General features: G+C 41.2%; 1 protein-coding gene across 1 annotated transcript in view; it reads left to right on the top strand.

Moving 5' to 3' along the window:
• The window catches only part of pkdcca (protein kinase domain containing, cytoplasmic a), a 56,385-nt gene extending 44,953 nt beyond the window's left edge, over positions 1-11,432 (top strand). Inside the window, exons 6-7 of the mRNA XM_079842892.1 lie at positions 1,439-1,612; positions 8,802-11,432. Of these exons, the coding sequence (XP_079699018.1) occupies positions 1,439-1,612; positions 8,802-8,896 (269 nt within the window). The 3' untranslated portion in view covers positions 8,897-11,432. The remainder of the gene's footprint in view (positions 1-1,438; positions 1,613-8,801) is intronic.
• The last annotated feature ends 14,230 nt before the right edge of the window (positions 11,433-25,662 follow it).

Below are 25,662 nucleotides of genomic sequence, written 5' to 3'. Positions count from 1 at the left end.
TCTCTCTCTGAATGTTAACAAGACCAAAGAACTGATTGTGGACTTCAGGAAGAGACAGCATCGGTCATACTCCCCTCTCATGATCAGCGGGACACCGGTAGAGAGAGTGAGCAGCTTCAAATACCTGGGTGTGAACATCTCCGAGGATCTGACCTGGACTACACACATCCGGACACAGGTGAAAAAAGCCAGGCAAAGACTGTACCACCTGCGCCAGCTGAGGAAATTCAGGGTTTCACCAGCCATCCTGAAAACTTTCTATCGAGGGGCGATAGAAAGTGTCCTGACTCAGTGCATCACAGCGTGGTACGGGAACAGCACCAGTCATGATGGCAAAGCCCTGCAAAGAGTGGTGCGCTTATCCGAGCGCATCTCAGGCTCAGCTCTCCCGTCTCTGCAGGACATCTACACCAAACGCTGCAGAGGTAGAGCTACCAAAATCATCAGAGACATTAATCACCCTGCAAACTCTCACTTCACCCTGCTGCCATCTGGTAAGCGCTTCCGTAGCCTGATGGCAAAGACTGAAAGACTCAGGAGGAGTTTCTTCCCCCAGGCCATCAGACTCCTGAACTCAGTCACGTGACTCACTTCACCCCCGCACACGCATAAACATACGGTTTTTTAACATTAACATCCACATACTGCAATTGCACTGCACTTTACTTTCCTATTGTTACTGCGTAACAACCTGTAATAAACCTTGCACATTATACTTCTTTATATATACATATATATATATTTTATGTTAACCACTTATTTTTAAGTCTACAGTTTATCTCACTTATCATATCCACATATTTTTTATATTTTTATTTATCTTATTTCCTATTTTTATCTTTTACTTGATTTATTTATAATTCTACTTATGTTAATACTTTTTATTCTAATTTTATTCTATTTCTATTTTAATTTCTTGTAACTGTTATTTGCACTGTCCATGGAGCGGACCTGTTTACATTTCACTGCCAGTTGTATATTGTGTATATAACTGTGTATGTGACAAATAAAACTCTTGAATCTTGAATCTTGAAGCTCTGACTAACAACAGCCTGAAGACGATCTCCGTCACAGAGCAGGACGCCCCCTGTGTCAACACAATGAAGGAGCTTGTTTCGCTGTGTGTTAAGCTCGCATATACACTCGCATATACACACGCTATGCTTTTCTTGGACAGTTGTTATGTGTTTGATTTATTGAGCAGTGTGTCAGTGCTGTCATGGGGGCTGTCAGCCTTTGGCCAGAAAGCACTGAACATGAAAGATTTACTTACTTAAGAGTGACATTCAGAACAGTAGCAATGCAATGCATAAAACAAATTCAATTCAAATACATTTATATTGGTGTTTTATCTGGCCTTTTCCCATAAATAACAAATATTTATAACTTTAGTATTTTGAAGATTAGCATTTTTACCGGCCTTTCTCTCTTTTGACAGAGTATAAGCGTGTGTCGGATGCCTCAATAGCAGCAGAGAACTACCGCTGCTGGCCGTCCTATCAGCACGACGGATGCCTGCTGTCAGTCTTCAGCGTCCATGAAGCTATTGATGTGTGTGAGAGCCACGCCCAGTGCAGGGCCTTCGTCATGACCAATCAGAGCACGTGGACAGGTAAAGTTGCAAAGTGTCACACTGTTTAAATATCTTAGGACATTTCATACTAACTATCCAACTCATTTTGCATGATGAAATATAATATATAAAATTCTGCTTTAGGTAACTAGAAATAGAAGAATAACAAAGAGCAGTTAATGGTAAAAATATTTGCATAGCTGATTGGCTTGATTTATGACTGTGCATTCACACCAAGCGGAAACCTCCCGCAGTTTCTCTTGAAGCCAATACGAAAGTGACATATACTGCAATTCATCGACAGGCTCCAGAAGGAGCAGAATCTCATTGAGCTCATGTTAAAGTGACCAACTTTACAGCAGAATAAAACATGTTTACAGCCTTGTACAAATTGTGGTTTTGGTCTATACGGCTAATTTTGCCCTTCATGACGACTGTGAGGGGGGTGAATATTTTTATAACTCATTCGTTTACATTATATAAAGCATTAAAGTTCTGCATAATTAAGGGCGTGGCCACTTTGAGTGACAGGTGGATAGCCATTTATCTGCTGTCTGTTAGTCATTGCGTCACCTCAGCTCCGCCCACGTCCCGCCTTTTTGCCCATTTTATGTTATCCGGGAGTGACGCGCGATGACGCGCTGCCAAGATGGCAACGGCCAGCTCGACCCTACTTTACACTTCAAAACTGCTCATCAGAATCCTATGGGTGACGTCACGGACACTACGTCCATATTTTTTTACAGTCTATGGTTCACACATGGCGAGCTCCGGCGAGAATGGCGCGGCACGTCTTGAACGATTTGGCCGTTGAGGAGAGTTGAAATCAGGTCAACTTTATGGTAATGAGCTATGACGCGGTTCGGCGGCAACCAATGGGAATGTAGAAGTCGTCCGCTTGAGAGGATTCCAGAGAACGCAGTGCTGTAAACTTTGGTTCCGACCACTTTAGTTCTCAAGCAAAATGGAGGAGAGGTTGATCATTGCTGTGGCGGGTTTGATAAGAAGGCACATGACACTATTTATAGGCAACATTTTCACTCTAGAATGCTTGATTTTCAGCGGGAATGCAATTAATTTGCTCAAAACAACACTGATTTGACCAATTGAATTAATGCTACACTTCAACCAGGACAGTTATTGTAATGCAGTCTGCACACAAATTAATATTAATGTTAATTAAAGACCAAGGCTAGCAAACGTCTCCTATAAACTGCATGTTGAAACTCACATAAACTTAACCATGAACACAAAAGCCACACCACACAAATGGCTTTTAATTGGTTTATTTAGTTAGCAAACATGTAACTATAAATGTGTAAAAGTTCTTCCAATCGATCAATTTCTTACTTTCACATTTAAAGATTTCATGAGGTTAACTTATACCCTACTGGTGGTCAGTCAGCACAAATTCCTGCATCAATGGTTGTTTGCTTTGCGGCCCCTTTAAATACAGTAAAAAAAAAAGACCAAGCATTCGATTCGGTCGTTGGTAGGGGCGGCCAGAGCAAATTTTGACGCTCTCTCCGGTGGCGTTGTGAAAGCACAAGTATAATGCAATCATAATCCCTATGGGAAAAATTTATGGAAATAATATTTCAAGACAGGAACAAACTTAAATAAAAAAGTGGACGGACACTGAAGGCCATTTCACACTGAGTGCGATTAAATGCCGTGAATGTATGTCGCAATGAATCTTGAATCAAAACAATAGATCCCTCTTGAGCAAATCACACCAGGCGTGACCAATCATGGTGCGACCAAGCAAGTTTTTTTCCCGACCAGTGTATGGCTTTTTTCCCTCGTCACTCCGTGATGAAACAAGTTTTCTGATTAGAATTGAGCACAGAAGAGTGAGTAGTGGCGCTGTTTTGAAAACCTGTGTAATGTGATGTTGAGTGTCTGAGAGCAGGTTTATTCTTTCATTTTCTTTATACAGATTATAATTTCTATGCATTTTCCACTGTTCTGTTATGAGTCAGAGAGCTCATTCGCTCTAGAGCTGTCAATCATATAATGCTATCATAACGAATGACAACTTTGTGTTGATTTCCTCGTAATGAGTTCCACGCGGTTCCGCTCATAAACGACTGAAAGAAACATTTCTACAGATGAAACATGAAGCCAAATAAATATATGATTACGACGATATACGTTCTGTATGTTTTTCATGCAGCTCTGTGAATGTTTCTAACCATAAAGAATGAGAAATGCTATACGTAATGTGAGTAATGCTATGAGTAATGTTCAGTTTATTATAAAACACTACAAATAATGCACGTCTGCCCATTTTTTGAGCAAAATCCACTTTAGATTAGTTATTGGATAGAGGCACTATTGTTACAATGGTGTGCTGCAGCAGAGAAGAGAAGATCAAGGGCTTCCACAAAGACGTGTTTTAATATTAAACTGAATACAAAACACACACGTAAATATAACATTTGACAACGGACAAGGAGTGCAGGGAGTGAGTTCAATATAAAGGGAGTGCTAATGACAAAGACCAGGTGCAGGGAATCCAGGGAGAGCGGGAGAGATGATGAGGAAGTGAGTTCAGGTGTGAGACAGGGAGGATATTGGGAACTGGAGTCCAGGACAGGCGTGGATTGTAACAACTATAGTGTGGCATAGTATTAATGTAAATGTGTGTGTGGATTCGTGTTAATGTACGTCCTTTGGTAAATAATAAATGTCCCCCTGATGAGTGCTTTAAATGCCGTGACCACTCACTCCTCACGCCTGCTCTCTTAACCACACACACACACACACACAGAGACCAGCACACAGACCAGCGCTTCTCAACGTGTTGAGTTCTGTTCTTATAGTGGAACATTTTATGGCGGAATAAAACTAGACACAAATGGGACAATAGCTGACATAGACAAGAAATAAAGAGCTATAAAATCAATGTGGATAGCACAGCTCAGATCATTTCGTCTCGGATGAGAGATGAGAAATGTCCAAATACATATTGAAATCCCTGACTTTTGATGGCACACTTCATCCTGGCAAATCTGAGGAGAATGTGAGACTTTTTCGAGATTGCTTGTGAAACTTTAGAGGAGACATGTGAGATAACTGCTTAATTTTGTCATGGGAAACATCTGAGGAAGTTCTCCATTTAAACTCATTACTGTCTAAAAGAGATCAGATATTTTAGGCGCTGCTTACACCTGGTATTTAGATGTGTTGTGCTCGATCGGATCACAAATGGACGACGCTGAATATAGGTGTAAATAGGGTCTAAAACACTTTGAGCCTGTCCACTTTTGACCACTTCCAGAGGTAGTGGAAAATGCGTAGTGTAGACGCTCATGTGGCCGAATGTGTTCAAACAGCCACAAAAGATCATCTACTCTCCACTACTGGATTTAAACTTTTTCGGCTGAAGACCCAAATGTAGGTTGAAGACAAAAAAAACGAATATAAAGCACAATGTTCTCTCACCATTCCTGATTCCTAACACACACCCACAGCGAAGGCTGGTCTTGTGTCTATCAGAGCAGGCACAAAAGCTGATGCTCTCTGTGTGTTTTGTCCGTTTTCTCCAAACGCGTTCATATGCAGGGTTGCCAGGTTTTAACAAAAAAAAACGCCCAATTGCTGCTCAAAACTAGCTCAAACAAGCCCCGTCGTTTAAGGGGGTGTCACCCAGTAAAAATAGTGTTCCGGGAGGTAAAATCTGTTTTTTGGTGGGGTTCCCTTGCTTAAATTCGCATTCCCAGGGTAAAATATCACATTATTGGTGTCGCTTCAACCCGCGGACATGAACAACAGGGTTAAAGTAGCCCACGACACTGTTCATTTGTAAATTGCGTGAGCTTTTTTTGTCTGTATTTTGTTAGATTGAAAGATCTGAAAAAGCCCATACATTTACCCACCTATAGCCCCTCCCCTCAAAGAAATATACAGAAGAGGACGAAAGTGGACACGGAAAAGAGACGGATTAAAGCCTTGTTTATACTCGATGCGTCCGCACGTGCACGCAGCAAAAATGACGTCATCGCGGAGTGGGCGGTTGTGCGTGTTGGGTGCGCGAGACCCCATTTCGCGTGACGGTGAGCAGCGCATTTTTTGTAACTTTTCGTGCGGCTCCGCATCCGAAGATGCACGAGTTTGAGCCGAGCATGACGTCTCATCACACCGGCACCCTGTTTGCACGTACAAATGAACTTATATTTACAAAATGAGCCTACAAAAGCAGAAATAAGCCCTTTTATTGAAAATAAAGATCCATGTTTAATTTTAAAAAAATCACGAAACTAAATGAAAATTTTTTGTGAAATTAGGAAATATTTGAGAGATAGTTAATTTAGTTGTATACATACATGTGTACATTCATTTAGTTCTAATGTCACAAGTAATAATATCAAGGTTTACTGAGTTTTACACGATTGTTTTGTAGTGTGGTTTTTGGTGAAGTGTACTAAAATAAACATCGTCACCTGTGTAGCTACATTACTTCTCACCGCTGTTTCCTGATGGTTTATAGAACAATTACTCAGAGTCGCCCTCTGTCGTTTCAAAGAATAGTACGGCGAGCGCGTCAAGTATAAACGCCTCATCCGTTTGGGGAGGAGCGTGCGCAGTCAGTGGAGGCTCGCACAGCGGAGCCAGGCAAAGTATAAACTAGAGTTGTTCCGATTCCGATACCAGTATCGGAAATATCACCGATACCACAACAAATTCTGGCATCGGTATCGGCGAGTACTTGAACCCATGTACCAATCCGATACCATTTTCTTAAACAAGACCTAGTTATGACCATAGACAGTAAAATGACCACAAGCTTTGCCTAAACACTGTGCGGTTCTTCTTCGCTGCTCAGAATGCATTACAAACACAGGAAGTTGTGCTGTGTTGCCACAGTATGTCAACCAGACAGTAAAAGAGTGACTAGGGATGTCACAAGTACAGGCACTTTAGTAACAAGTCGGTGCTGAAATTTAAAAAATGTGATGATACCAGATAGTAAGTTACCGACTCCCGAGTATACTCGATACATGCAGCTGCGTTCAGTCGCCTTCGTGTTAATCTAAGCGCAGGGCTCCAGACTGTAGCTGAATATATACTAGTGTCTGCCGTCTTTTTAGCCTCTGCCATGTGTCACTATATGAGGACACGAACGCATAAACCGTCACTTCATGAGAATTTACCTTTTCATTTGAGAAAAATGTCATATCATGAACACAGACAGTCAAAGATCTTCACGGCAACCCGTCAAAATAAAAGTTCAGTTTAACGTGAAGAAATTAACAAGATTAAGCTACTCTTGTAGCCTATAGTAGATTTAGCTATGGTTCTATGTAATAATAATACGTCTCTATTAATAATAATAATTATGCCTTGACGGTTGCTTATTTTTTACTTGTTTTGTTGTAAAGAGATTATTTTCTGATGAATATATCATTTTTTTATATTCCTAGACTTATTTGTTGCACAGTTTTTTATACAGTAATATTGTAAAACTAAAATACCTTTTTTAGTTTGCGGTGTTAGATTTGTGGCTGCATTTGAAGTTCTTTTTTCGCTTAAGAAAAATAAATAATATTACTGTCAAATGCATGTCAGATAATACAAATACTTTAATAAATACAGTAGTTCACAGTATGTATTTGTTCATAATTTATTAAGGGATAAGTCTGAAGCACACCATAAAATAATTCTAGCAATTCATACAGGGCTAGTAGTATATACAGATACACACCCAGGTATCAGATCAGTACTCGGTATCGGCCGATTCCCTGAGCCCAGGTATTGGAATCGGTATCGGGAAGGAAAAAAGGGTATCGGAACATCTCTAGTATAAACAAGGCTTTAAACACCAGGTGTAAATGGAAATGTGTCTCCCTCGTCTATTTGTGATCCGATCGACCAAAACACATCTTAAAGGGTTAGTTCACCCAAAAATGAAAATTCTGTCATTAATTAATTACCCGTAAGTCCTCCGTTCATATTCGGAACACAAATGAAGATATTTTTGTTGAAAGCTGATGGCTGAGAAAGGCTTCAGATAGGCCTCCATTGGCATTCAGTATATTTACACTCCCAAGACCCATAAAAGGCACTTAAAACGTCGTTACAAAGTCCATCTCACCACAGTGGCTCTACAATAATTTTACGAAGCGACGACAATAGTTTTAGTGCGCAAAAAAAATCTAAATAACACCTTTATCCAGCTTGTTCTTGTCTTCCGTGTGTGCCTCCACGACGCATGCGCGAGAATATGAAGCAGATCCGGCGTTCGGACACATGACCCAGAAGCGATTTGTTTACAATCAGAGGAAGACGCGCGTGTCTAAGCTGTTGAATTCTACATTGATCGTGCTTTAGGTCTCAGCGTAGTTCTCAAAATGGAGCTTAAGTGTGCATTTCATGGATTCCCGAACGCTGGCGCTACGTCATATTCTCGCACATGCGTCGTGGAGGCACACACGGAAGACGATAACAAATTGGATAAAGGTGTTATTTTGATTTTTTTTTGCGCACTAAAACTATTTTCGTCGCATCGTAAAATTATTGTAGAGCCACTGTGGTGAGATGGACTTTGTAACAACGTTTTAAGTGCCTTTTATGGGTCTGGGGAGTATTAATGTACTGAATGCCAATGGAGGCCTATCTGAAGCTTTTCTCAGCATCAGCTTTCAACAAAAATATCTTCATTTGTGTTCCGAATATGAACGGAGGTCTTACGGGTGTCGAACGACATGAGGGTGAGTAATTAATGACAGAATTTTCATTTTTGGGTGAACTAACCCTTTAATAACAGGTGTAAGCGGGACCGAAGAGTTTTCATTTGTCAAAATGATCCCCTTTTATTTTTGATGTCAAAATGGACAGTATTTTGGCTGAAATGGATCCAACACTGTAGGGTAGGGATGTATGAAGCACAGCTCGCACAGAAGACTCTTTCAACCCAAGCCGCTTTCTGTTGGTCATTGCAGGAAATCAGTGTAATTAACCCGCTGTGAAATCTGAGTGGGCAGATCTTTTGAAATTCCCGATCATGATGATTACTATTGAAATGACTGGCTTTCACCCACAAAAATTCCCTGAACAATGGTAAACGTGACCGCACCTTTAGACTCGATGGCGTAGATCCACAGAACTCTCACATTTCTCTTCCTCCCACTTCCTGTTTCTCACATCCTATTCGTCCCGTCTTCCGTCTGCTGTTTTGTAGCAGGAAATGGCCATTCTCTCACACGGCCTGTTTTAATCTCTACAGGTCATCAGCTTGTGCTCTTCAAAACCGGAGCGTCCAGCATGAGCGCGGCTCCAGGGAAACTCTCGTACGTACGGCCGGGAGCAGCCGAGAGCTGAGATGACAGAGAAGCATCATCATCAGTATCTTCTGATCGGCTCCCTCCGAAGACGCTCGTGTGCTGTCTTCCCCTCAGGATTCGGGGAGGACGGTCAACAGAGAAAGCACCTTTCAGGAAGTTGGAGACTCGCTCAGGTGGAGGTCAGCTGCGTGCAATACTGCCTCTCTGAACCTGGGATCGGACTGTGAATGTGTTTGTGTATCTGGCAGAGATGCAGAGAGGCTTGTCCCAGCAACACATGTCGGTATTTATTCACTCCTTCTATTTGTCCATCTGTCATTCTTTCTCTTTCTGTCTTTGCCCACACAGAATCCTCCTTTATTTGCTCTGAAATCCAGCACTTTTTCTTCCATGTGAATCAGGGTCTATTTGTTGAGCTTTTAAAAGCATTTGCTTTGATTTTTTAAATCTTTTCAAATATTTGCTCATGTAACTCACAAGTTCTTCTGACAATTGATGTCCAAACGTTCACCTAGACCAGCCTAAACAAGCAGTTTATTGGTTTAACGAATGAAAACGCCTCTTTTAAATTATGATTTTTATTTTTTTTAAAGGTCCCAAGGCATGAAATTTTCATTTTATGAGGTATTTCAACGTTAATATGAGTTCCCCTAGCCTGAATATTGTCCCCAAGTGGATAGAAATGTTGATCGGTGTAAAACCGAGTTCTGGCTGTCTTTCTCTGCCTTTGAGAAAATGACAGGCCAGACGAGCCAATCCTGAAGTCTCCTGGTTTGATGTCCAAGCAGGAACGGTTTCCTCCCTTTCCTCCGCCCAGAGAATCTGGCACGCCCATGCAAGCGCTCGAGAGATCATTAACGTTACTTGTGAACGAGTGAACGCTGGCAGTTTCTCAGTGTTTGGATGTACAAATGAAAACAGAAGTCTTTTTTCAGTTCCTTCTGATCTGTGATCAGTGATTTCTTATGTGTAGCTAATTATTTATTATTCGTGCACACACTGCGACTTCTCTCTCTCCCGACAGAACAGTGTTTTCGTGTTTTCTATCTTGTGAGTCAGTGTTTTTGTACGTCCTCGTCGCGTCTATCGGTTCTAAAATGTGCATACAGTCGTTTCTGCTCAACATGAGTAACATCTTTAGAGATAAACCTCACACACGCCGAAGCTCGGCCTTCAACATCACCGACCCCCAGTACTGCATCTGGCCCACAGCGGAGGCACCAAACGCGACGCGAGATTAAGCAGAAGGAGGGTAAGCGTGAGGGTATACGGCTAGGCTAGCCAGCTTTCCCCACAATAAACTGGATTACATTCGATTACTGCTGTTGTGTCTTTGTTTGCGTTGTGTACTCACTGACGCTTTTCATATGATTGGAACATATCTAGAAATACTGCTTTAATCAACACTTACTAACTCTTTCATCTCGCTGTAATGGTACATTGCATGTGTTACAAAGTTGGTAATAATGATGAAGACGGACTCGGCATGACTGGGACTCGTGTTTATTCAGAACTCTCAGATACAAACACAATAAACTCGCGCTGACTGACTGCGCTCTCACAACTCAGTAGTTACTATAAATAACTTTGTTAGCAATCACTCCATCTCCGTGATGTCCGGTTCGCGAATGAATCATTCTTTTGAATCGGTTCTTTTTAGTGAACCGAACCAATTCACCAAATCGGACTGAATCGTTCTAAAGGGTTCGCGTCTCGAGTCAGCGCTGATCCATAACTTTCTAAAGTTACTAACTTTCTGACATGAGTGACAGCCCCTCCGACTAGAAATAAACTAATAACCTGAAGTATATTCTAGTAACTACAACAGTTCACCCTGAACTGAGACATGCTGAGAGAACTGATGAGAAGTGATCTCAGGTTCATCCGTCTCTCTGGCAGCAGCTCGTGCGTCGTAGACCTCGTTAAACCACGCCCCCTCCGCTCATTTAAGATGCAAAGATGTCAGCCAATCACAACAGTGGGCGTTTTTACTGAAGTCTCACAGCAGACACGCCTCTTGAAGCAGGGCATTCAGCCACAGGGCAAACAGCAGTATAGAAAAAATGCCTTTTATTTCTAAATTATGACATTTTATGATGTAAAAATCCTACTAACAATATAAGTACACCTCAGGAAACACTATAAAATAATAGAAAAATGCCATGCCATGGGACCTTTAAATCAAGATTGAAGCACAAACAGATCAGCAACAAATCTGGAAATTTCTATTACAATAGAAAAGTGTACATTTCTTTTCTTTGTTCTTGTCATTAAAGCTTGTCATGTTCTGTTGTGCATTTTTTATATATTATTGTGAATGGCAGAATGCAATGACCCGTCTGAGAGGTTAAATGTGGTACGTGATTGTTAGATGGTGGTTAGTCAGCCAATCCCCTTGCGGCGTGATAAAGTTTCCCAAGGAAATGTCGATCTATTACTTGACAGGTGAAGGAGTTCGAGAGGTTTCTGCTTTCAGTGAAAGCACCGAGATGTACATGTTCTCCTATGAGTCTTATGGTTGTGTTGTATATGAGAGTGATATTTTTATATGGAAAAATAAAGTCATGTGACTTAAAACTGTGTCTCTGTCATTTTTGTGTGTGATAACATATTCAGGATCAGAGAGGATCATAACACACTGAAATATGATCTTTTGGGCATAGAACATTTGTTACTAACATTATAAATGGTTCACATGGGGGAACAATATTAAAGCAATGGTATCATACAGTTTTTATTAAGTGTTTAAAAATAATTTTCAAAAACACATTTTGTCAGGTATTAAATATTTCTTAACATCTCTGCAGTATTTGCATCTCTATGCATTCAAAAAATTTAAGGTCGGTAAGACTGACAATAAAGCCTAATCTAACTAATGATAGATTTTAATTCGATTTTCAAGTAAATGTTGTTCTTTCGAACATGTATCCATCAAAGAATCCTGAAAAAAAAAAGTTTATGAATGATTTCTGAAGGATCATGTGACACTGAAGACTGGAGTAATGATGTTGAAAATTCAGCTTTGATCACAGGAATAAATTACATGTTAAAATATATAATCACACATAAACAGCTATTTTAAATGTATATTTCACTATATTACAGTTTTACTGCATTTTTATCAGATAAATACAGCATTTGTGAGCAGAAGAGACATTTAAAACATAAAACAATCTCATACCCCAAACTTTTAAACGCCAGTGTAGGCTATATGTGTTACGGTTTGGCTCAGGCAGGAAGACAAGGAGAGGCAGAGGAGTATCTCAAACGTAGTTTACAGAGGGAAGGTTCAAAAACACAGACAGGAATTCATAGTGGGACTACATAACAGTTCTACATAACGGGTATAACGGTGACCAAACAAAGACAGAGTGAACAAGAGGAACTTATATACAAACACAGATGACTGAAATAACGAGGGGCACAGGTGACACAGATGATAATGAACTACACACAGCTGAACAGAACTAGACTAACGAGGGTAACCAAGGCAACAGAGAAAGTGGCGGGAAAGAGAACAAAGGAACATGACAACGAAAGAAAACAACCAAACACATGTGACATGTGACAATATAATTCGACTTTAATTTTTTTTAGGAGTTAACTAGTTAATTGAGGTTGGGGAGTGGTGCCACGCCTCAACCAATCACCTGACTTCTCAAAACCTTCTTATATCGGGCCGCCCCTTACAGTACTGTTTGAACCCTCCATTCCCCTCCCTCATCCATTTAACCATCTTTACCATCCCCTGTTCTCTTCCCTTCCATGTTGTAACGGGGGGTCCTAATCACTCTGCCTTTAACTGAGATTATCCCCCACTCTGAGTCGCCTGGTCGCCAACACCAGACACCCAGATCAGCCTCTCTGGCGGGGTGTATGGTTCCATGAAGAGCCTTTAATATCCTAAGAACCTTTCCATTGCACAAAGGGTTCTTTAAAGAACCTTTCACAAAATGGTTCTTCAGGGAACCAAAAATGGTTCTTCTATGCCATCGCCATGAAAACCCCTTTTTGGTTCTTCCTGGCACCTTTATTTTTAAGGGTGTACCATCCCTTTCTCCCTTCCTCTTCATCCTCTCCCTATTCATCCCTAACTTATTCAATACATAATTCTCCTACATTCATGGTTGTGGCGTGGTCCTTGCTTGTGAATTTTAAGTAAACTTCTTTCAAGGGATAGGCCTATATAATATGAAGAGTTCAGATGCAAAAGCCTCTAAAAGCCACTTCGGTCAAAAATGAGATAACGATACTGAGTGAATGCTCTCCGCATATAGCATACGTTCATAAAATACTTTCACTTCAAACCCACTAAATCCCAGCCTCAGCCCATTCAGAAGTAACGGTACTTAGGTAGAAACCTATACATAGAAGCCCGACAAAAATGCTTATTTTGAAGAAAAACGTCAGACGGACTTAGAGGCTTTTGCATCGGAAGTCTTCATATACACTCACCAGCAACTTTATTAGGTACACCTGTTCAACTGCTCTTTAACACAAATATCTAACCAGCCAATCACATGGCAGCAACTCAATGCATTTAGACATGTAGACATGGGCTGCGTCCGAAAACTGAAAAATGCTTCGGAGGACACATTTCAAGGCATCAAGGCACATCCGAATCCAATGTTAGCTTCACTTCCTGGCTCCTGAGAGACCTTCATCTGATGGATTTTTGAAGGCAGCATATATGATCCTTCGCTGCCTTTGATATCCCACAATGCTATGTGTTCCATTCGGTGACAGTTGAGCTAGAGCAAAGATGGCGTCTGAAAGTTGCGGTTGCTGGTCAGTTTGTGTGTAAATGTACATTTTTGACCAACTTTTTCCACTTCTGATGTCATTTCTAGCGAGAAGTTACTACAGTAGTAATTAAATATTCACTTAGTTACCACCAAAGCTCTCTCTGTTTTGCTGTAGATCATTAAACTGTTACGCTGCCTCAGAAGTCTGTCTGAAATCAGTTTTGTGAGGTGCCTTTGTGCACTTACACTGCCTTGCAAGTCATTGTCTAATAAGGCAGTGAGGCAACAAGTCACTGCCTACACTCTAAAAAATGCTGGGATGAAAATAACCCAAGTTGGGTTGAAAATGGACTAACCCAGCAATTGGGTTGTTTTAACTCAGCGATTGGGTTGTTTTAACCCAGCAATTGGGTTGTTTTAAGCAAACATTTAACCCAACCGCTGGGTTAAAACAACCCAATTGCTGGGTTAGTCCATTTTCAACCCAATTTGGGTTATTTTTAACCCAGCATTTTTTAGAGTGTAGGTTTTCGGATGCAGCCGTAGTCACAACGGTCTGCTGAAGTTCAAACTGAGCATCAGAATGGGGAAGAACGGTGATTTAAGTGACATTAAACGTGGCATGGTTGTTGGTGCCAGACTGGCTGGTCTGAGTATTTCAGAAACTGCTGATCTACTGGGATTTTCACACACAACCATCTGTAGGGTTTACAGAGAATGGGCCGAAAAAGAGGAAATATCCAGTGAGCATCAGTTCCATGGGCGTCGGAACCATTGTATGTGGGTGGGACAAGACCCACCCACTTTTTACGATCAATGATATTGGACCCACTCACTTTTATTGTCTCTAACATTCAGCACATGTCTGTTTACCTACCCCTAATCGATAAACACGTATTATTAAACACATATTAGACGCTTTATTTACACTTTTCTAATATTTTCTTAATTTGTATTGAAAATAAATGCCTTTCCGATTTGATATGTGATGGGAAAACGGAGAAGATTGATATCGGCGAAAGCCGGACTCGAACCGCAGTTCGATTTGTGTCAAAACTAGATGCCGTGCGTCTTATCCCTACACTACTGTCACTCTCAATGATGTGGCGATTTACGTAATTTTGTCTTTCTGACCTATACGTTTACCAAGTAAAGCGGTATATTTGTACTTAATGTAATTGGCATCTACTTCAGTAAAACATTTCTGAGGACCCACCCACATTTTTTTTGCTTCCGACGCCCATGATCAGTTCTGTGGGTGAAAATGCCTTGATGATGCCAGAGGCCAGAGGAGAATGGCCAGACTGGTTCAGCTGATAGAAAGGCAACAGTAACTCAAATAAGCTCTCGTTACAACCGAGAACATCTCTGAACACACAACACGTCAGCATAGATGAGCTACAGCAGCAGAACACACACCGGAGACACTCCTGTCAGCTGAGAACAGCAAACTGAGGCCACAATTCACACAGGCTCAATAAAAGTGGACAATAGAAGATGCAAAAAACTGTCTGTCTGATTTCTGCTGCAACAGTCAGATTGTCGGGTCAGAATTTGGGTAAACAACATGAAAGCATGGATCCATCCTGCCTTGAAATCAATGGTTTAGGCACAGTCACCAGATCTCAATCCAATAGAGCAGATTTGGGATGTGCTGAAACGGGAGATTCGAGATTGTGCAGCCGACAAATCTGTGTGATGCCATCATGACAATATGGACCAAAATCTCTGAGGAATGTCTCCAGCACCTTGTTGGATCTATACCACGAAGAATTAAAAGGCAGTTCTGAAGGCAAATGGGGGTCCGGTACTAGCAGGGTGTACCTAATAAAGTGGCCGGTGAGTGTATGTAATTTAAGACAAACTGTGATTGGTCACTTTAAAAGTGGGCAGTTCTTGACAAGAATAAGTATGACTAGAAATAGACTAGAAATCATGCTAAAAGTCAAAAGTCTTGGTACAGGACTGGTTACTCAGACTCAGCACAGACAGGCGAGTGGAACAGAAACCTTTAAAGGGGTGGTAAAACACATTCTTTCGAAGGCTTGATTGTGTTTGTGGGGTGCACTGTAACATGTGTTCATGCTTCGTTTTTAAAATAATTGCATTATTTTTCATATATTTGACCTTTATTCTACACTGCTCTGTCCCTCCTTGTAAAACGGTCTGATGGTTTCCGGGTTCTATGAAGCCGGTCCCTCAAAAATACGCAATGGGCTCTGATTGGTTAGCTGGCCCAGTGTGTTGTGATTCGCTATCCGCCTAGTGCACGTTTGTCGGAAACGCCACACCCCTTACCTGGAGGCTGTGCTCTGGTCAGTATTAGAAACAATGGCGTCAATAAAACCATATGAGCCCGAATCATACCCAGAACATTTTAGTGACGATGATCGAGCAGAACCTGTTCAGTCCTCAAGAGTAAAGACTGCGTATCTATAGTGATCGCTACTGAATGGCACTTTTGTATTTTTAGAACGATTATAGCCAAATATCTGTCGCAAGAACTATTAACCCAAAACGAACACTAAACACTGGCTTTACTAGTAGCCAAATCAAACACAGAACCATGTTTAGCATGCCTGTAGATAAATAATACATAAAAGCTCTAATCAAAGAATCATTTACACTAATGCCAAGTTCCCTGTTGAGATTTTAACGTTAGTGTTTGTAATCTTAGGTGTTCGTCGGATAATGTTAAGTATGAATGAGCATTTAACAGACTGGTTTGCAGAACAGCGTTGTCATCTGTTTACTTCCTTGCTACAATGTACAGTTAACCCATTACAGGAAAACACATCGATGAAAAATAAATCAGACTTACAGGTTGTGGCCCGTAAACAGCTTCTGTTTGTAAATCCAGCTTTCAGGACAAGCCGTTGTGTGATTCCTGCTTTGAACTCATGAAGATTGTGGATGTTTTCCTCCGTGAGATGTGCAGCGGGAGGCGCGACTGTCGTGCATGATTCACACTGGCATTGTTTGTCTCGCTGAACCGCTCATGAATTGCAACTGACGAATATTGTCCATTATAGTGTAGTTATATACTACAATAATATATAATACAATAATGCAATAATATACCATTATTGTCCATTATTGTCCAGTATAGTGTCACATTTTCCAGTCTTCTCCTCCAACCCTCTCTGTCTCGTGATTTATGATGGGCAGCATATATCTGCGACCTGTTCCCCTCCGTCTCAAACACACATGTATATAACATGCTGTATGACAGGGGTGTCCAAACTTTTTTTAAAGGGGGCCGGATTCGATATTGTGGACATACCCATATTTTCTAGCCTATTATATATATATATATGACGTTTTGTTTCTTTGAAACATGACAGATTTGACAAAAGCTTGAGCTGACAGTAGAGTATTCTTGAGATAGGACACAGGAAATGTATAGATATTTAACAATATCTGTAAAACTTTCATCAACCAAAAAGTTTTAATGGGTGACATTTTTATATTATTACAGAATTAGAACTCTATTCTTATTTCAATTTAATAAGTGCTCTATTTAGATAACCACAGGTAAAACCACACTACAAAACATGCTTTTCTGACTTGGTATTTCTGTCTTTTTTCCAGTCCAAATATCTAAAAATTCTTAAATCAAGATGCTTTTACTAAGGAAAATTACATATTTTTTCTTGATTCCTGGGGGAAAAAAATCTAAATGAATTGAGTTTTTGCTTGAAACAAACTAAATTATCTGCCAATGGATTAGAAAAATAATCTTCCAAAATCTTCCTTAAAGATTCCAAACAGAAACATAATTTTGCTTACCCCATTGGCAGATATATTTGCTTGTTTTAAACAAAAACTCACTTCAATTAAATTTTATTTTCCAGAAAACAAGAAAAAATATCTAATGTTATTTAACTTATCTCGTAACATCTTGATTTAAGATTTTTTTTATATATTTAGACTAGAAACAAGACAAAAATACTAAATGACAGCATTTTTTGCAGTGCACACAAGGCAAAAAGTAATACATACACACACACACACACACACACACATATATATATATATATATATATATATAGAGAGAGAGAGAGAGAGAGAGAGAGAGAGAGAGAGAGAATGGTATTTAGTCTGCATATAAATTCAAATGCACAAAACTGCGAGTTTATGACAAAAAAATAGTCTGCAATTTGGCCTTTATTACTCATTTAATACATGTCTACATTACAAATTAAATAAAATTAGATATTAACCAACATTTCTGACAAATTACCACGGTTACAGGCGTTACCACAGTAAATCCATGATAAATTCGAAATGCGAATTGTTGTTTGAAAAGTATTTTGAATCGGCTCAGCTGATTTGCACGTCAATGTTGTTGATTAAGTCAGCGCTGTTTAAATGGAAATTAAATCAAATCACAGAGAGATTCAGTACCGGAGACCTCTGCGCCGAACTCGAACACTTCTCATGGGCTTCGGAAGGCTGTTTAGTGGGCGCGTGATCGAGACACTCAGCAGGTAAACACGTTTGTTCAGAGTCAGAGCTCGCGAGTTGCGCAGAGCACAAGCAGCGCTGTTGCGTTCCGCTTTGGGCGCTGTTTCCCTGGCCTTAAGTCTAGTACTGCCACCTTGCGGTGACATCGTGAAACTGCATAATTTGTAAATGATCCGTGGCGGGCCACATATAATACATTTTAATAGACGCACTGCGGGCCGTTTGAAATTCATCCCCGGGCCGCATTTGGCCCGCGGGCCGGACTTTGGACACCCCTGCTGTATGTTAAATGCACTGCAACGCACCCCCGTCCCTAAGGCTGAACAAAGCAAGTACCCCAGACCTGCAATCCGGATGAAAATAACAGCGTTTCGTAGGCATTGCAGCAACACCACTCCAGCCTAACTATACCACAACAACAGCTATACAAAATGGCCTCACCCCCCCTTATTTAACATTCTCGGAGGAGGGGTTTATGTAAATATTGAGGCTGGTGATGTCACCAACCCTGGAGGAATGTCTGTAGTCCCTACTGGCCGTTTGCTGTCCTTACTTAGAAACTGATTTCTTTAAAAGCAAATATCTTCCTTTGCTTTAAACTTTGAACGTTGTAACTTTACAGATGTTGTTTATGCTCAAGCAGCAACATTACACGCTAGCTAAAGTTAGAATAGTGAAATTGTGGTTTACCACCCCTTTAAGAACTTCAGCCTAACATTCCCGCCGGTCCTCAGAGAAATCACCAGGGTCTGCAGGTACAGCATCAGGTCAGCTCATCTCCTGACACACAGCTGCTCTCCATATGCCACCATACAAATCCTCTTTCCGCATTTCTACATCATGACTGATAGAGGAAGACTTGAAAACCCAGACAGGACCAGATCTTTAGAGAGGGGTGTGTGGAGAATCGACGCTTGAGTGAGTGTTAATGTGTATGTGTCAGACTGAGAGATAAGGAGAGAAAGCGTGACACAAAGAATGAGAGAGCGAGGGACGCATCTGTCTTCTATTGGCCTGAGAGATTATGGCTTTTCCTGAGGCACGGCTCCAGGCTGTGAGAGAGACGGAGCGAAAGAAGGGCTGAGAGATGAAGAAAGGGTGAGAGGGATTGTGGGTTAGCAGCAGCGCCACTAATGAGAGACAGACCCTGTGTTAAAAAGTCACCTCAGTGCTGTGACTTGTGCCGCTTTTCTGAAATAAGGAGAAAACGTCCACCTTTCTGCATGTGGGTTGTTAGTTCAACATGTTTGAGTGTTTCGTTTGGAACGACATGAGAATATGACAGAAGTTTCATTTATGAAGTAACTCCTCATATCCCAGTGCTGCTATCCTTCATTGCATCATGCCAACTACACTGACTCATTAGAGTGGAAGGAATTTCAACCAATATAAAGTAGCAATGGAAGAAATTCACTGTGTGGAGCGAATGCCAGCTGGCATATTAGCAAAATAGTCAGGGTAGACACCATATTGAATTGTATGAGGATGAAAATGAAGCTGACTTACAGTTTTTGCACTACATAAAGATCATAGATCATATGTCATTTTTTAGACTTTCAAAGAAGACTTTTTGGACCCACTTTATATTAGGTGGCCTTAACTACTATGTACTAACATTTTAATTAATCATTTGATAAAATGGACTTATTGTGTACACTCACCTAAAGGATTATTAGGAACACCATACTAATACTGTGTTTGACCCCCTTTCGCCTTCAGAACTGCCTTAATTCTGCGTGGCATTGATTCAACAAGGTGCTGAAAGCATTCTTTAGAAATGTTGGCCCATATTGATAGGAGAGCATCTTGCAGTTGATGGAGGTTTGTGGGATGCACATCCAGGGCACGAAGTTCCCGTTCCACCACATCCCAAAGATGCTCTATTGGGTTGAGATCTGGTGACTGTGGGAGCCATTTTAGTCCAGTGAACTCATTGTCATGTTCAAGAAACCAATTTGAAAAGATTGGAGCTTTGTGACATGGTGCATTATCCTGCTGGAAGTAGCCATCAGAGGATGGGGACATGGTGGTCATAAAGGGATGGACATGGTCAGAAACAATGCTCAGGTAGGCCGTGGCATTTAAACGATGCCCAATTGGCACTAAGGGGCCTAAAGTATGCCAAGAAAACATCCCCCACACCATTACACCACCACCACCAGCCTGCACAGTGGTAACAAGGCATGATGGATCCATGTTCTCATTCTGTTTACGCCAAATTCTGACTCTACCATCTGAATGTCTCAACAGAAATCGAGACTCATCAGACCAGGCAACATTTTTCCAGTCTTCAACTGTCCAATTTTGGTGAGCTTGTGCAAAAAGTAGCCTCTTTTTCCTATTTGTAGTGGAGATGAGTGGTACCCGGTGGGGTCTTCTGCTGTTGTAGCCCATCCGCCTCAAGGTTGTGCGTGTTGTGGCTTCACAAATGCTTTGATGCATACCTCGGTTGTAACGAGTGGTTATTTCAGTCAAAGTTGCTCTTCTATCAGCTTGAATCAGTCGGCCCATTCTCCTCTGACCTCAAGCATCAACAAGGTATTTTCGCCCACAGGACTGCCGCATACTGGATGTTTTTCCCATTTCACACCATTCTTTGTAAACCCTAGAAATGGTTGTGCGTGAAAATCCCAGTAACTGAGCAGATTGTGAAATACTCAGACCGGCCCATCTGGCACCAACAACCATGCCACGCTCAAAATTGCTTAAATCACCTTTCTTTCCCATTCTGACATTCAGTTTGGAGTTCAGGAGATTGTCTTGACCAGGACCACACCCCTAAATGCATTGAAGCAACTGCCATGTGATTGGTTGATTAGATAATTGCATTAATGAGAAATTGAACAGGTGTTCCTAATAATCCTTTAGGTGAGTGTACATGTATTTACATTGTACTTACATTTAAAAAAAATACCTGCATGTAATTACGTCCGTAATTAATTTCTGTAGTTGCCCACACCACCACACCTGTCCCTAACTCTACCCGTATCCCACCTCAATATCAGCAAAGGTGTTTTGCAATACAATTTGAACACAGTAAGTACTTTGTACTTATTTTATCATGTAAGTACATAGTACTTAAGGCCACCTAATATAAAGTGGGGCCTACTTTTTTTTTTTGGAAAGATGTTTCATGAGCTGAACAACTGGCATGTTGGTAAACAGTACAATCTATTGAACACACTGTACTTCTGTCCCTCATGGCTAAATATGATGTTAAGGTCAATAGAGGAAAAATATGCCTCTATTAGTTTTTGGCTTATATTTCTATAAGATATAGCAATCAGTGAATCATCGTTTATCAGCGATTTTAATGATCCATTCATAAAGAAAGTCACAATTGCTTCATTCCTGAATAAATCAGCTGTTTGAACAAATCAGTCAAATGAAAGACGCACTGACAGTGGCATACTTCCTTACTATATACTGTGACAGTACTGTAGTAATAATAATACCACAGTATTGTAATACTGTATGTCTGAATTCACAGTACTGTATTCAATATTGTACAGTATTCACAATAAATAATATGCAAAATGTACTTGGATGACCTACTACTTCTGGCAAGATTTCTAGGGCCTTATTTATAAAACGTGCATATGCACAGATTTGATCTTTGGAAGTGCGTAGGCTGTGTTTACAAAGCAGAGATCGGAAGCCATTCAGCTGCGCACAATTTCAAGATCACTTACGATTTGGAAATTTCACTTCTGGAAGAGAGGCATACACATGTTCTTTCTGCGTACGTTCATTCTCTGAAGCACTCGTGCACATTTGAGAAATGAACGTAAGATGAAATGTAGGAAGGTTTCTACACTGTAAATTCTTACAAGTTCAGTTTACTTAAAAAAAGTTTGGAAACCAATTGCCTTATATTTGCAAAGCAAACTTAAAGGGAAAACTGATTAAACATCAGTCACATATTTATACAATTGTAATTAGATGCAGCTCTTGTGCTACTTATGCAGTGCAAAAATGGATTGTTGATACCACCACAGTCACCATTATGTTTGTTAGTTTCATTATCGTGGACTTTTAGTTCGTTTTCATGTTCAGCATGTGTTCCTTTGTTCAGTTTTCCCACATTATTAGTTCAATTGTATCAGCTGTGTTCACTTAATCATCCTCATTTGTGGTTGCTTTATAAGTTGGTCCCTCACAGTTATTCTCTGTCTGATCACCATTACGTTTTGTTGTGGTGTGTGCGCTTACCTGTCTTGATGTTCCTTCCTGTGAGATTAAACTATGTTCTGAATTTGATTCATCTGTCTTCGTCAGTCTGCCTGCAAGCCAACTGTGACAGATGATCGGATGTTCAACATGGACGAACGGGCAAAGTTTATCGTCCTGGCTCAGGAGAGCCAGCACTTTTTCTCCCTCACTGTGAGGTTTTTTTTTCATCTTGCTATCACCAGTCCACTTGAAGACGAGACCCTAAAGAACCTGTTCTGGATTGGATTCAACTTTCATAACCCCATCAACCTCCCAGAAACCACCAGACTGAGTCGGAGGGAAGCAATCGCAAGATATCTGGAGAGCGTACAGCCTCGATTCAGAACCCAGCCAGACCCAGAGCCAAAGTTACCACCTTCAACCACGGACAATGTGTGAGAGCCCCCCACAGATGTTGAGGGACCACCCGCCGCGAAGAGTGAGCCAGAGCCCAAGGACAAGAGGACAGAGCTCACCATCGCCTCGGCCGCAACATCAACGCCCGAGGGAACGGGAACTGAGGACTGGCTGCTGGACACAAGTGAGGAGGAATCATCACCCACCCAAACCCACTCTGTCTCATCTCTTTCATTGTTGTTTAAAGATAGCACATTGAATGATTTGGACTCTGATCTATTCTTCTTGATTTGTGTGGACTGTACCCTACTCCCCATCATACTGTCAGTCTCCTTCACAGAGCTAAGCCAGTCCTCCAGCCCCACTGCTGCTAGAAGCCTGCTGCCCTGTGCCGTCTCTGGAGATGCCCTGCCGGGATGTCGAGCAACCATCTGCAGCTAGGGTTAGGCACCGAACTCGGTACTTTCAAGGGCGCCGACCGAATTACGTCGGTACTACAGAGTACCGATCACATTAAATCAATTGGTACCAAATTTCGGCACCTGAGAACACATCTGGTGATATAGACTAGTGTCTGTCGAATATTAAACCGCAAACAGACTATTTAAATACGAATCCTGCGCGTCTCTGTGTGAATGAATGCCGTAGAAGCGCAGTTTACCACACACACACACACTACCGCGCTCACTATCACTACGGTCGCGTGTTTCTATCTCTGCCGTCTCATATGAGGACATGAACGCACGAACGTCATCTCCAGAGCCGCTGAGAGTCACTTTATGAGCATTTTACCGTTTCATTTGAGAAAAACTACCGTCATATCATAAACACAGAAACTCAAAGGAACGGCAACCCGTCAAAATAAAAGTCCAGTTTATCTTATCAAATACATCACTGTTGTACAGTAGAATTTAGATACGTCTCAATTAATAATACTAACTCTAATGTAATAATAATTATTAAACCTTTATTTTTTAAGTAATAAATTACAATTTTTCTGTTTTGATGTTTTAATTTTAACCGTATAAAGCTCAGTTGTGCAGCACTTTGTTTGACAAATTAAAAGATAAATTAAATGAATGTCTTATGTCTTCATTTGATTACCAGAAAATACATAACACATGATTTGTGGGAAATCTTTTCATAGAAATGAAATTAAAAAGAAAAAATATGGTTGTTTTTATTAATTAAATTTAAGTACCTAGTAGCCTACTATCTAGTAAATATTACAGTATACAAACATCACAGACAATGGCAGACAGAAACCAGGGCAGCTCTGGCATAATGTCAATAACACTTCTATCAATGACTTACAGGTTATTTATAGTTATTGATGTAAACATCCCTAAAGTACCGAAAATAGGTACCGTTGGGTACCAATACCGAATTTCGGGTACCGGTGCCGATACCGTTTAAAATATGAACGGTACCCAACCCTATCTGCAGCACCTGTGCCAAAGGATCCTGCGGCTATGCCTCCAGTCTCAGTCTCAGTTTCCCTCATTCCATCTCACCCCGTCAAACTGTTGGCTCCGTCCTGGCTCCTCCCACCTTTGGCTCCTCCAGGGACCCTCTGCCTAGTGACCCCAATGGGTTCCCTCGTCCCACCGGCTCCCCTTGGTCAGGTGTCGCTCCACTTACGCCACAGACCATACGCTGCGCTCCATCCCTTCTCCCCTAAGGCTGCAGCGGACTCCTTCCTCCCTTCAGCATCGCCTCTGTCCTTGGTCTCACCGCCATTGTCCCAGTCCTCGGCATGCCGGCACCAACAATGTCGTTCAGCACCATCGACCCTCCGTCTGCGCCATCGGATTCTAGGCCCTCGTCTCCATTGGACGTCCCCCAGATGTCGGCAGCCATGCCTACTACATCTAGGTTACTCCTACCTTTGTCTCCACAGTGGGCTGTCGGCTCTGTGGAGCTCTGGGTCTGTGCCATCGGGACTCCTCCACCGTCTACATCGGGGTCACGTCGTCCCACCATCAACATCCCTTCATCACGTCCTGCCATCACCATTCTATTTTGTCGTCTGCCTCTCACCATCCCTTCACCATCACCTCGTCCTCCTCCTAATGTCACCATTATGTTCTGTTAGTTTCATCATCGACTTTTAGTTTGTTTTCATGTTCATGTGTTCCGTTTTCCCGCTCCTCATCATTAGTTAATATGTGTCAGCGGTGTTCTATTAATCCTCATTTGTGGTTGCTTTATAAGTTGGTCCCTCACAGTCGTTCTCTGTCCGATCCAAGGTTATTTTCGTAAACGAAAACTGAAACTAAGACTAAAACTATTGTTGAAAAAATATTTTCGTAAACTGAAATAAAATTAAAAAATCATAATAAATAAAAAACTAAAACTAAACGAAACTAACAACTCTTAATGAAAAACGAACTGAAATAAAATAATAATTAGCAAAAATAAATATTAGTTTTCGTATTTAATAAGCTCTCTTTACTGTGGCGGAAAATCTGCCCTGTAGCGGTTGAGGGAGTGTCTGTATATGGAGCTACAGCGCGTGAAGTGAGCTGAGGAGATTACCCGCTGTCCTGAGACGCGACGCATGCAGTGAACACATCGCTAGTCCCGTTCAACAGCTGTTCACAAAGAATGCGTTCGTGGCAGTGAAATGGGAAATGCCACAAGGTAACGAGACGCACGTTGAACTTAAAGGGGTGGTAAACCACGATTTCACTATTCTAACTTTAGCTAACGTGTAATGTTGCTGCTTGAGCATAAACAACATCTGCAAAGTTACAACGTTCAAAGTTTAAAGCAAAGGGAGATATTTGCTTTTAAAGAAATCAGTTTCTAAGGACTACAGCAAACGGCCGCTAGGGACTACAGACATTCACCCAGGTTTTGCTGACATCACCAGGCCCAATATTTACATAAACCCCTCCTCCGGGGAATATGAAATAAGGGTGGCGAGGCAATTTTGTATCGCCGCGGGGAAGCGTTAGTAGGCTGTGTTTTTGCCGCAATGCCGAAGAAACGTTGTTATTTTCATCCGGATTGCAGGTCT

The sequence above is a fragment of the Gobio gobio genome (assembly GCF_949357685.1).
Source record: "Gobio gobio genome assembly, chromosome: 18".
Lineage (NCBI taxonomy): Eukaryota > Metazoa > Chordata > Actinopteri > Cypriniformes > Gobionidae > Gobio > Gobio gobio.
The sequence above is the reverse complement of the archived record's forward strand: the minus strand, read 5'-3'. Positions and strand labels throughout refer to the sequence as shown.